Consider the following 14,434-nt stretch of genomic DNA (forward strand, 5'->3'; position numbering starts at 1 on the left):
CACACAACCATACTCACACGAAATGTGTCTTTGTAAATACTCAAACCTTGTTGAATGCTAATGTCGTTATATTTTCTTTCTCTCTCTTCTTTTCCCACCTGTCTCTCCTTTTCTTGTGTTGTTCCAGATGTGACTCCGAGAACCGTTACCTTGGTAACCCTCTCCGAGGAACATGTTATTGTAAGTATCCTGTCGCCACCTGAGTCTCCCTCTCCCCCCGGCACACACACACACACAGAGCTGAAGTCTGTTCCATCATACAGTGTCAATCTATGTCCCGCGACTATCATTAACGTACCCAAGGAAAGAATGTAGCCAGAAAGCCCTGCTAGCCTAATAGCCAGAAATCATTGCAGTTAAAGTTTTGAATCTTTGTGACAGAAAAGTAATCATGACAAGATGGTTCCTCTTCCTGTAAACAGCAGCAACAAGAGGTTGCTGTAAACAAATGTACTTTTCTCTTCTACAGAGAGCAGAGGCTACAATCTACCTTGCTGTTGTTGATCCGCCAGCTAATATTTGTGCCAGAATATCTCTTGGGAAAACAATTATCTTTGAGTACACTTTAGGAGCTTCGAGGAGGGTATAACACCAAAGCCCTATTTTGGCAAAGCAGTGACTGTTTGCAACATGTTTGGAACCACTCAGCATACAGATGGACACAACTGAATGTGCAAACACAAATATTGCACTCATTAATATTTGTATTTGCTTTCTGATTACAAGGAGTCTCAGAAGTCTTACATGTATCTAGAAAAGTATATCTCATTGATTCTGTGCCTGAACTCTTTGTGTTATTTTGAGATCATGCTATACAGTTAATAGAGCATTTTTAGTGTTCCTCGTGACCTGGAAGTGGACAGAGATCCGTCATTTAGAAACTTCATACAGCTTGACAGGGCCACATATTACCTGTGACTCAAGCTAACGTCACTGTCGAAAGGCAGGACTAAGGTAGCAGGATACTTTACTGAAGTTTCCAACCCACAGAGAAGCACAAGGAATATACCAGGAGAAAGAGTATACCAGGAAAAGATAGTGGCGGTGGATGTGTTAGCTTCATGCTGTAGGGAGTTCAGCACATTTAAATACACGAAGGGCTCATCCAACATAACAAAATGGATCCAGAACAACTCTTATGACCATTTTGGTCTGAAACCTCTATAATTGAGTCTTGGTTAAGGTTAATGTGTGTTTCAGTCACATGCAAGTGCACCCCACCATCCACCTCCACCTCCTTCCTGTTAGGTAGGCCTTGCTGCTCTATAAGAAAATGCTGCTTTAGTCTTTTCTTTTGAGAGAAGGAAGTCTTTGAGGTTGAAAGTTCATTCTTGCCTGGAAGCAATTTGCCTGGCCACGAAAGGTCGCTGGTCATCATTTTAAGCCTTCAATCGACCAACATTTTTGATGAAGACATGGTCATCATTACTATCAATCATTACGGTCTACATAGTGGAAAGTTTGTTTGAGACACACACAGGCCAGTGAATCCCATATTAAAATATTGTGGCGATTTTTTAAAAAAAAAGAATGCCAACCTTGTTTTGTTGTTGCTTAGAAAGATTTTCCTACTTTTCAGAGAGGGGATAGAGAGTAAGAGAAAGTGTGTCTGTCCAGAACTTTGTCTCCCAGTTTCCAGATGCTAGCACGGATCACTTTGACGTAGCTCATTTGCAACAAATTGGTAGTTTTCCTTTTAAAGGGCAGATGAAGGAGGAATACTGTAGTCAAAACAGATGTTTTGTGGCACACAAGTGCATGCTCGCTCAATCTTTATCTCGCTCTCTCTCTCTCTCACACACACACACACACACACACACACACACACACACTCATACACATTCAGTCTATGAATTGCCATCATCAGTTTTAATATTATAACACACTCGAATAAAGTTCAAGTCCTGTCAATGTCAATAGCCCTCTAACTTGAATGAGGCTATCATTGTTTCAATGAGAGAGGCTCAAAAGGATACAGCAATCAGAGGAGGTATGCCACAGTTTGCACCGGTCACCTCAAATATGCCTTTGATCATAAAAACAACTTCTGTTCAAGAATATGGTCGAGGATGGTAAAATAGGCTCACCTTTATTGCTGCAAAGCTTTTATCTTAAAATGCCATTTATGTTCCTTTCCAATCCAGCTAACATTTAAGAACATAAACAACTTCCTGTAAAGGCTAGAAATATAAGTTTGAACCTGTGATTTCATCTAAAGTGAGTCATTTTTTCCTCTGCAATAATGAAGTTTTTATTATACAGTTTACAGATGGCAAGGTTTTACCCAATCTGCTGGATTCAGGACTGAGGTTTGAAGGCACTAGATGGCACCCATGCAATTCCCTGGCCCTGTTTTGTGAAGGGCTTTAGCTAATGCAAATGCATACAGTCAGACATAGAAAGACACAAGCATACGTTTTGAATACTGGTTAGGTGCACGACTCCTTGATATCTCTATGGCTACAGCTGTAATGGTGTGTGTTTTTTCAGATGCATTTGGCTACATTATGTTCTGTCATTAATGCAACATTATCTTTTCTGCTGTCTATGAAATGGGGTAAGCTTTGTTTGAATAAGCGCACTCTGAGGCACACACTTGAATGCACACAGCACCCTTTCTCACCCACACGTGCAGAGAGATAGTGTGTATAAATTACATATTTACAAGCCATCCATTTCCTTGTATTCTATGGAAAGTGCAACAATAGTGGTCGAGGTCAATATTAGCCTTAAATGTCATTGGAAGGAAAGTGCTGATAAAAAAATAACTATCTCTGAAACGTAAAATGACATACAGAGTATATGAGAGGCGGCACTGTCCTTGCTGGGGATTCTGACAGATTTACAGCAGAAGTTGGAGAAATCTGGACCACCTGTGGATTTCTTTTGATGTGAAGAGATGGTAAAATGTTCTCAAACAACTAAGTGGAATGTGCAGAGACAGTGTTGTCACTATTAGCCTGTGGTATTCCATGATGGTTCTCTCAAACTTCCATGTAGTTGTTTACAAAGTGCATAAATAAAAAAAGAAATTCCAAAAAGTTAACACACAAGCTCTGTCCCATATTTAGGGACTTCTTCTACGTGTGTGCTTTTAAGAGCTCATATGGGTCTGGCTGTCACATTACATAGACCCCGGCATGATCCTGCAGAGAACATTGCCCTCGTTTTCTCCTAGAATTTGATGGATGCACCCATTTAGTGGTCACATCCTCCTGAAGACAGAATACATTATAACAGATAAACAAGGCCTGTCTTATTTGAATGCAGCCTTCTTCAGCATACTGATGTATAAAATCAGAGATGAGAAGGTGCATGTTCAGAGTTTTTCTGTGCATTGTATTCTTCTCTGGCTTTAGTATCCCAACATTTCTTTACATGGCCCTCAGGTGTATCTGTGGTCACTTGTATTGGTAGGGATTCCTGCAAGACGTTGCAAGGTAAATCTGAGGGGGTGAGATGATCAACCAATCTTCGATTTTTTCAATCTGAAATGCTGGATAATTTAACTCTTCAGGCCTCCCTAAAACTGTCCAAATGAAACAATCTGACAAAAGGGTGTTATTCTTTGATTGAACTGCTCGCAAACTGATACTATAGACAACCTGCAACAAAGGGTCAAGGGCAAACGTTGCTTCACTTTAAGGGATGGCAAGTCAAAAAAGGTATTTTTTTGAACAGCTATTATAAGGGCAAGAACATGACACAGGTTCAGCTTTTTAATCTCTAGTCCAATGCAGGGTATGCCCATGTAAAGCTTTGTCTTTTGAAAGATGTGGCTCTTGTCTCTGTGTGTCTGGGGGTGGGAACCGGGGGTGGCTCAGCCTACTACACTAAAGTCCTCTGAAAGTCACACCTTCGTCCTTTAAGGTGATGGCCCCTAGATATTTCACTTCTGCTAGAGAGTACAACAGGCTATATTTATTCCATCCATGTGGCTGTAACTGACTGCTTGTCTGCTTGTCGGCCCTGACACAACAACAGGGAACCAGAAAACCTGGAATAGAGGTTAAGCACTTGCCTCAAACTTCTTAAAGGTGAATAGAAAGCCATTATCGAAACCAAACAACCACTCAACAGCTGAATATCATAACAAGTCCAGCCCCCTTGACATCTGCTCTGAATCAGACATGTTCAGTAGTCTACTCCTCCTCACTCCTTCTGTCGGCTTCACTTTTTGTCTTACCCATTTGTTTAGAGCTATTAAAGTCTATTGTAAGCAGACCCATTGAACATGAACTATTATTATTATTATATCAATATTGTCATTGCACTATGGAAGGAATATAGCCAAAGCTCATTGATGCACATAGGGAGCGAAGGTTAAAGTTAATGCTGGTTCTGATAGAAAGGTGTCGGAACACACAGTGCATCACAGTTTGTTGTGTATTGGACTGTGTAGCCGCAGACCAGTCAGGGTGGTCACAATGTTATGGCTGATCGGTGTACATTGTTCAAAGGAATTAACTCTCACTCTTCATAACCTGCAACAGTATGTGTTTTTGGAATACAAAATGGAGTTCTGTGACACAGAGGCACAGAGCTTGGCCCCATACTTATTAGCATTACCTGGTTTTGGGATTGGTTGATCCTAATGTATTGTCAGCTTTATTATTTAGTCACTACATCTGACAAAAACACATAATGAAGTCATGTCACACACAGAAACTTATTCAGAAATTCATGTTTGTGAAATGTTGTCATCACACTGATAAATGTGTCCAGCTATGGACGGCAGTGTTCCTCATCTCACTCGAGCATGAAGTGCAGAGAGCAATGCTTTGGTTCAGTTAACACTGTCATATTGAACCACCAGTCAATTGATGAAAAGCAACTTTGCTATTTAATGAGTTTGCCCCCAATCAGGCTAGCATTTATGAGCAAGCATCACCAGGACAATGCTTTAATGAACCACTGTCATATTCCATCACAGTCAGCTACAAGGGATGTCTAATTAGGGATGGCCACCAAGTGTCCCACCACTTCCACTGGAAAGCAGTCATTTGAATTACCAGCTAACACCAGTCAGTCCACAGTCAGTGGTGCTTGCTGCCCTCGGGCCTGCTGGGGAAGCTTAGTCAGGCCAAACAACTGTGGCTCCAATATTTACTGGCAGCCTCACAATCGCAATTAAATAGACAATTAGTGACTGACAGCACGAAATAGGAAATTATGTGATGTCCAACATCTTAATGCAGAGAAATGAAGAGGATTGACTTGTCGTATCCGCAATTTTTCCTAGATATGATTAGATTTTCTCTTATAGTGGTAAAATGTTATCAAAGACAAATAAGATATAAGCAAGTGAATGTTGGAGCCAATTCAGGCCTCAAAGCAGTTGCATGGCAGTGATCAGCAGTGAGCACTCAACAACATTCCTTGCCTAAGGCCGTTCATTAGACCACGATCTGGCGTCAGTCCAGGCTGCTGACAGGCTATCCAACTTGGAATAATTGGTCCTATCAGGCCAAAAACCTTTTTTGCAATCCAGTAGTTATCCAGACAGACTGGTACATACTCTGACTGATTTTAGATCAGTTTGAGCAAGTTTCAGTTAGTTTGATATATGATAATACAGTAAGTAACATTTGGGAGGACACACACCAGATAGAAGAAATGTACACATTACAGATTGACCAGAAAACAAAACATTAGTGCAATGTGGTCCAGTACTACAGGGACTTTTTTTCTATATTTTCAGAGAGGGGTTGATTCTAATCTGTGGGCAAGTTTGTGGTGTTATTGTATAACATTTTATTGTAAGATCTTATTAATGTATTTACTTTCAATATAATAATGGTATATACAAAATAATAGACACCTTTCAGTGTACTTCAGTCCAATACAACAGTTATCACCAAAACATAACCTCGATTAAATCTTTGTTAGAGTGAAAAACTTGACATGTCATACCAGGAAAAGCAAAAAATACGATGGATATGTGTAAGGATATTCTGGTATAATATGTTGGGGGTAGATTATTTCTAGATTTTTTTCTGGGATTTCGATAAGTTCACTTTGTCCTTTTAATCCTTTTGACCTTACGAAAATCCATCTGGGATCAAAACATTTTCCATTTGCAGATTAGAACATGGAGTGTTCAGGTTTTTACTTCTATGCTGAACAGCCGAGCACCTGATGTGCGTGTTAACTGCACTCCTTCTATTACACCTTCCCCACCACCTTTAAAAATGTATTGATTTCTATGTGTGTTCTGGCGTTTTGTTGTGCTTAGAATTAGTGAACAGTCTCATGTTGAGACCCTGGTGATTGCGAACTTTGTGACCAGCCATCCCTCAGATCATTGTACTGTTAAGGAACAGCCTGTTTCTAAGAAATCAGGGTCACCTGACCTCATGCATAAATTTCCTCCAGGTTACCTTGACCTCCGTTTAGGTCTGATAGTGAATCCTTTTTGTCCCCTTGACTCCCCTGGTTCTAACCGTTTTTCTCAGCGAGGTGATGCTGTAGTGTCTGGCCGACGCTCCGTCAGGGAAGTGTTGCTAATGGGAAATAATAAGTTGTTAACAAGCATTAAATGAAACCTCAGCGAGCGTTTCTGACAAACTGACATTGTAGGTGAGTTCATGCTGGTTTTGGATTTCTATTCGAAGCAGACTGCTGGAATATCAGATTACGTTCCGGGTGAGGGATTTCTCTTCTGCCTTCTCATTCCCCCTCATCAGTGTTTTGTTTCATATTGGCTGAATCAGCTTACATATTATGGTAATAAGATCACCCATCTGTGAACCTGAAAAATTGACACGGACTATTTCTATTTCACTTCTTGTGGGGATGGTTAATACCTTTAGTGATACCTTAATACGATTCATCCGGGCTGAGAATACTCACATGTGCGCGTGTAATTGAGATTGCCTAAGTGAAACTGCTGTCAGATTTCTCAGATGGGATTTGTAATTAGCTGAGATGAACTTTTAAACCTGGCTGATGTTTTTGTTCCCGACAGCCTTGAAATCAAACATATTGGAAATACACAGAGGGACTAGCTTAAGTTTTTTTGTGCTACACTCTCATTTGTTTGGTTAAGTACACAGACACGTACACAGCTGTAAACAGTCTCACAGGTGTACAGACATGAACATACTGGATGCATTGAAAGGTAAATACAAAAATATACTGTACATGAACACATGCGAATATGCACAAAATCCCTATCCCCTTTACAAAGTATAAAAAAAACCCCATATATACTCTGAAGTTGTACTGACGACCCTTATGGGATAAACAACTGAGCAGCAGCAGTGCATGTCTGCCTGGGAGGGAGGGAGGGAGGGAGGGAGGAAGGGAGGAAGAGAGATGTTGAGAAAAAATATTGTCTTTGATCTGATGATATCTGCTGTTCGGGCTAACTTGCCATGAAGGCTGAACAAAACAAGGGTGTTTGTCAAACATAATTTGCTTTCGTCTTGGTGACGCCCCGGGATTGTTCAGCTGAAAGGAAGGTGATAACTAAACATCTCTCTCTCTCTGCAGTGTGTGACACGAAGTTTTTCTGCTCTGTAAGTTGAAAAGCTCTTACAGTGTCTCTGCTGACTACTGCTACTCCGTGTTAGACAGCAGCAGATTACCTGTAACAGCACTGGATGTTCTTTTTCAGGGACATTCATATAGTTTCTGACCTGTCTGCCTGTCCGTCTACCACAACCACAGTTCTCTGCTGCTGACTGCTGAACAGCTTACAACTATTCTAAAGCTAAAAAAAGCTAGAATTTGGCCAGTGATGCAACAATTGGATACACTGTATTGCTAATGTCCCCTATACTAACTTTATTAAATGTATTGTGCATTGGTCAGATATAACAATTTCACATTAAATACTGCGTTTTGTCATTGCCCCTACATAATCCACCAGGTCGGATTCAGTTGGATTCCCCTTGAAATCAATGAAACAAGGCGGTAGAAACACTACTGCTTTTGTCCACAGGGGCCACCAGAATCAACACAATCAGAAGTTAATAGTTGCAGCTTTTAGGTAAAAGTACACAAGTATAATCAGCAAAATAACTAAAGTACTTGTCTCGCATTACCAGACAATCGCTGCTAATAACAGATCTCAGCGCCTGTCAATCGTCTGTGGATTTAGAAATAGAAAGTAGTTATACCCATTCTCCTCCACAGTGAAATCAAGCTGGAGAACAAATCGCTTTGCAACACAGAAAAAAAACGCTTTTTAAAACATGTCCTGAGAAACGTTATGGTATGACAGTGTTTACAAGCACATGACTTCCGTGCGTCACCTTCCTAAATACCTTGGATTGGTTCTGCCATGCAGGTTTTTTTTTTTTAACCCTAATTGTTTCCACCCACTTTAAGTAACAAAAGCTGAGGGAAAGTCCTGTCTCTATTGAGCGAAGCATTAAAAGACTACTAAGGTACCATTACCACAAAATTGTTCTTAAATAAAGCATCTGAGTAAATGCCCTTTGTTACTGTCTACCACTGCATCTGTTACAACTGAAATACAAAAAGTTTAATAATCTGAGTTAGTATAGGATGAAACAAAGGTATTAGTGGATCCCTACATTTCTGTGCTTGTTCAAGCTCATTAAAGTAAATCCATAAGTTTATATACATTTTAGCCTTTTTTGAGGGGGAATGGTACAGTGATTAATGTTGGCCTAGAGATGGCATTGTCATCGCACTGTTTGTAACTCTGTGACACGTTGTACTTGTTTTAGAGTGTACATAGATAGCATCGTAATCGTTTTAATGATTTGATGGTATTTCAACAATTTTCCTTATTCTCTTTTACTTAACTGCTTACTCAATCTGACTGTCAATTATTGTAATGAAATATTATACACCGTTATATTACTATAACTGGTCAAACTGGTGGCCAAAATAGGACCCAGACTGACAACATCAACTTTTGTTTGAGCTGAAAATAAAAGTGTTCCCTGCCTGAGTCTGTTTTAACCTGAGGCGCCCTTGGATACATCACACACACACACACACACACACACACACACACACACACACACACACACACACACACACCTGGATCACCCTGAAGGGTTAGCACTCAGCCGTCACGCTGATTAACTTAAAAAATATCCTCTCATCCCGTTATCCTCTCATGGCCACATAGCTGCTTTCTCTCCTCATTCCCTCTTTTCTCTCTTCTCCTCTGTGTTCGCCTCCTCTCCTCCTTTCCCCCTTATCAGGCAGGCAGACAAGGTGACCCAACGTGGCTCCTGCTGTCTGTCCAGATGTTGAATCACTGTGATTTCCCTCTATACGTTGGCCATTGTCTCGCTAACAAAGAGCTGCTTCTAGGAGCTGCTTTGAAAAATTATTCAATCTGTGAGAGAACATGATATTTTAGACTCTCACTCTTGATCGAACTGTTTGCCTGTCTATGAAAATGGCATCCTAATTGTGAGCGCTCGTGTCCATACTCGTAGTCATACACACACATGCTCACCTTGTTGGTTTTGTCACTGATTGAGATCTTTGACCAAAACTCCACCACTGTAGCCTTATTCATCTAATTAAATATCGACTTACGCTCAGCGTCTCCCATGTTTTCACTTTCATAAATCTGTCTGTGCTTGATGGCGTCGTCAATAAAATGTGCCGGAATGGAGGTTTTATTTGGAATGACATTCTTAAATGGAAAATGAGTAAGAGGAGAGGTGGACCAAATACACCAAAAATTAAAACAAATCCCAGAAAGAACTACATTATTACTGAAACACGTCATTGTAATGGGTTCCTCAGACTGAAGCTTTTCATGCAAATAAAGCAGCAATGAACCACTGGTAATAGATTAAATCATTCTAAACAATTTACAGCTCTGTATGGTTTTGTTTTATTTGTTTTTGTCTTGTTCTTCTTCTCTCTCTCTGCCTTTGTCTCTATCTTTGTTGCCTAGACAACCTGTTGATCGATTACCAGTTTACCTTCAGCTTGCTTCAGGAAGATGACCGCTACTACACCGCCATCAACTTCATGGCTACACCTGACCAGGTAACACTTGCACTCAAAGGCGCACAGGAGGGACTGATAGCTGCTATAATCTTAACTGACAGACTGATAGGTTGGACTTTTGCATTCATTAGATAGTGGACAGTAAAGACGGACAGGCAGGAAATATGGACAGAGACATGGCGATGGCCTGCGGCTGAAATTGAACAGGGAATGTCGTGGGTACTTGACATGCAACATAAACAATTTCACCAGGATGCCCCAAAGTTGTTTTTTGAAAGAAGCTGTAGAACATTTATTCTTTAAATGCGGGAGTCTGCTGTTGACAGTGAGAGACATCTAAATTCTTGAGTTTTATCGAACCCGTTTTTCCTTCTCAGCGCCTAAAGGTTTGTTCAGATACAGCTGAAAGTGTAGATTTGATGCAGCATTGCAGACAAAATCAATAGAATGACACCCAAAGAGGCCAACAGATTTAAATTTGCCCTAGGTGACATGAGTTTAGGGGAAGACAAGTAAGCTGAAGTTAAAAATGTTTTAGCAAAAAATGCTCCTCTTCTGTTGTACTTCATGAATGTACACAAGAAAGTGCAAAAGGTCAGCAGCCCTGAAGGAAAATAAGTAAAACAACTCTACTGAGGAAAGTGTCCATCACCCCAGCAATCAATAAATAAACCAAGAAACAACTGCAACAAGAGTTTGATTTGCATTGTGTCTGAATGCATCTCAAGCCTCCATCCTTCACTTTCCCTACAGTGATTCACTTCCATCTACTATAAATCAAAATCAGCGTGTCCACAGGTTTTTTTCTTTTCGTGCAGGCCAACAAGAACCTCGACATGTCCATCAATGCCTCGAACAACTTCAACCTCAACATCACGTGGTCCTTAAGCTCAACAGGTAGAGGATTTGTTCGTCTTAAATGTCTTTTTGTTGGGTTTTCTTTAAGGTATTTTGGTTTCTAAGCTAATTTGGAGTAGTCAATTAAAACCATCATCGCTAGCCCACACAGGTCATTTTACTTATTGTAGGTGATTAGACCTCTTCTTAGGATTGTGCGTGAATACAGACTGCACCAAATTCATCGATGTCCTTATCTGCTGATTATTTTCTTATTTAAACGTACAACAAGAAATCTGAGGTGGTGGAAACTACCTCACATAAGACAGAAAAGATCACAAATCCTATAATTAATTACTATACTATGTAATGTGAAAAATTACACTGCATTGCACTATATCATGGAATTTACCGTGGTATTGGATTTCTTCATTTCCTCATCTTTAATCCATTATCAAAATAGTTGCAAATTAATGCTATATTAATTAATCAATTAATGGTTTCAGCTGTTAATTGACACACACCTACAGTGCAACCCACATTGCACGCATTCCCATAGCATACTACACAGACACTACACACAGACAGAAAAAATAGTCAACAGTAGCTGGGATGTGCTGATCGAGCAAATGTGACAAAACTGGTTCTTTGTTTGGACCTTTGACATGCTGAGCAACTCGACAGTCATATCACTATGGATCTTCAAGATGCTGCAGGTGTGTTAGTCTACATAGAAAGCAGCTTTATTCCCAGTATAGTTCTGCCCATCTTCAACCTGAGCAGAGGTCTAATCAGCCAGAAAAACTAAAAACACCTGTGGGGGTCTGCAGGGCCCTTAATAGTTCAGTACTAAATTAGAAGAGTAGCCAAAACTTGCAATATTGAAAAAATAACATCCAGAATTCTGTCAACAGTAATTTAATAAGGAACATTCCATAATAACATAAATATTGTAGCTAGAACAGTAAAAAGCCATCTTCTCTTTTAAAAAGACCAATGTCTTTATAATAGGACATTTCCCAGTACTGTCTAATGAAACTGAAAGTAAGCTGTAACATAAAATATAATTTGAATTTGATACAGTGGTTGATTGTTTAGCCTCTGAAGGACTGTCTGTAAAGACATCCCACAGTCAGTATCTTTTGTTGGTGGCCAAGTGTCCTTAAGTAAAATGGCCATATCCACTTCCTGTTTGCCTCCCGGGGATTCCCCCTCTTGACAAAACACATCAGAAGCTATTTTGAATTTCAGCATTAGGGTGTTTTATACATTTTCCCTCCTGATTTCAATTAAGATAAAAGCAGTGTCTTGGGGCCCAGAGCCTCTTCAGTTTAGGACTATGGGCCGTGTGTGTGATTGTGTGTGTGTGATTGTGTGCAGACTATTACAGTGTTTAATGGCCCTGATAAAGCAGGAGGTGGAAATATTTTATTCACAACGTCTGAAAAACTCTGCCATTAACACAGAACTGCTGATAATGCGCTGAAGGATACTGAAATCAGACCACTTCAGCGCTGAGAGAAATTTACAAGCTCGCTCTGAATTACTGCGAGGTGTCATGAAAATAATTTGCCTGCTTGAGATGAAAGGCAATCCTTTACATTTTTAAATCGTGACTGTTTGTTAACACTTTATAATACACTACAAAAAATGAATACTGTGAATACTTACCGAGGAATGAGGAACAAATTAGGAACAACCTGATCATTATTGTTAATCAGTAGTTAGTGAATAACTTCAAATGAAGGACTATATAATACATAAGGATGATTGACTAGAGAAAAGGCTAGCTCACCGTCAGCATTCCCCACTGGCTCCCCCTCATCCCAGAACTGAAAACCAGGCAGCACAGACTGAGCTAACTATCGTAGTGGTTAACTTACTTTAGCAACTAGTAAAGCTTTCTGTCTATCAGGATCTCTGTAGATCACCAAGAGTTGAGGCGGAGCAGCTACAGGACATCAGAGGGAAAACTGGAAAACCTTTTCTCCAAAAGGATCTAGTTTCACCAAACTCAGTGACATAATTGGTCGTGTGTGACTACTGCTGTAAAGCATTGTCCTGGCCCTGAGACTAAAGTTGCTTAGTTCAACAGTCGTACCGTTGTTTTCTACGATAAATGATAGCTCTTGAGCAGAAATACAATAAACACCCTCAAAGGTATCACTGTTAGTCCCCTTCATGAGAGCTGTAGCTCCCCACCAGACACTGAACACTGCAGAGATGCTATAAATTGTTTTGTGAATGACTGTAAGACTACTTAGATGACAAAAGTCATTTGGGCGGCTGTGGCTAAGGAGGTAGAGCTTGTCGTCTACTAATCAGAAGATTGGCGGTTCGATCCCTGGCTCTTCCCGCTGCATGTCGAAGTGTCCTTGAGCAAGATACTGAACCCCAAGTTGTTCCCGTGCTGTGCATTGGAGTATAAATGACTGAGTGAATTAGTTTCTGTTTTTGTGAATGGGCATATGTGGCATGTAGTGTAAAAGTGTCTTGAGTGGTTGGAAGACTAGAAAGGCACTATACAAGTACAGTCCATTTCCCATTTACCATTGACCAAAATAGTTCTGTGCTTGCTTTAGTTATTTTCTATCCTATAAAAATATCCTCTGCTGTATTTCATTGTTACACTTTGTTCTGCTGTATTATAAACGACCCTGTCTCTCACAGCTGGCACCATCTCAGGTGAAGAGATGCCCATCATAGCGAGGACCAACATCAAGGAACACCGTGACAGTTTCTCGTGCGAAAAGTTCAACTTCAGACTTCACCACAACATCACCTTCTACGTCTATGTGTCCAACTTCAGCTGGCCAATCAAGATCCAGGTTAGAGGCTTGTTGGAAGGAAGAATACATGTGGTTTGGTTGTGAGGCGAATGTAGGATAATGATCGTTAACTTCATTTCATTTTTACCAAGGCTGACCACTGATCGGTGAATAGGAAAGATTAGGCCCACAGGCTGGCTATTAGAGCTGCAAATAATGATTTCTTTTTTGTTATTTATTAATCTAATTGTTGTCACTCTTTTATCTAGAACAGTGAAACGTGTCCAAGGTGTTCTCTTCAAAGTACTTGTTTTGTCCACAATCAATTTATAGTCACATAAAACATAAAAAGCAGCAATGCCACACATCTAGAACCATGTTATGTTTTCATTTGTGTAATCACCTAAAAATAAGGAAAAGTTTTCTTTACCTTCCACTGAGGCATTTTTATCTATAAGAGGGGTTGCCATCCATGGAAGCAACCATGTTGAATGGCCATGTTCCTACAGTAGTCCAGAAAGGACCAACTAAACACTGGCTTTAGATAGAGCCGTTTATTTTTTTCCCCATGTTTTGCAGCCAGTGGTAGTTTGTCTCTCGCGCTTTGAAGGGGAGGATGAAGCAAGGGAGTTGCAATCTCAAATTCTATCGCTAGATGCCACTAAATCCTCCACACTGGACCTTTAAACAGGAATTTCAGCCTAAATGACTCTACACAGATCACTACTGTGATTATTACAGATGGGTTGTGATATTTCTACAATCAGCTCAGTCCATCTTGTCCTGTTTAATGGCTACAGTATGTGGCCACAAAGAGTACTCTGCTGCTGATTTGGGACATGATGATAATTTTTCATTTTATTTGTATAGCGCCAATT

The 14,434-nt window shown here is 40.2% G+C and overlaps 1 protein-coding gene across 4 annotated transcripts in view; it reads left to right on the plus strand.

The window, feature by feature from the left end:
• Window positions 1–14,434, plus strand: part of atrnl1a (attractin-like 1a) — a 264,424-nt gene that overhangs the window by 118,679 nt on the left and 131,311 nt on the right. For all 4 annotated transcript variants that reach the window (XM_051380119.1, XM_051380103.1, XM_051380110.1 and 1 more), the window contains 4 exons: window positions 128–180; window positions 9,896–9,990; window positions 10,770–10,848; window positions 13,459–13,616. In XM_051380119.1, coding sequence (XP_051236079.1) covers window positions 128–180; window positions 9,896–9,990; window positions 10,770–10,848; window positions 13,459–13,616 — 385 coding nt within the window. The remainder of the gene's footprint in view (window positions 1–127; window positions 181–9,895; window positions 9,991–10,769; window positions 10,849–13,458; window positions 13,617–14,434) is intronic.

This window comes from Dicentrarchus labrax, unplaced genomic scaffold, assembly GCF_905237075.1.
Source record: "Dicentrarchus labrax unplaced genomic scaffold, dlabrax2021, whole genome shotgun sequence".
Lineage (NCBI taxonomy): Eukaryota > Metazoa > Chordata > Actinopteri > Moronidae > Dicentrarchus > Dicentrarchus labrax.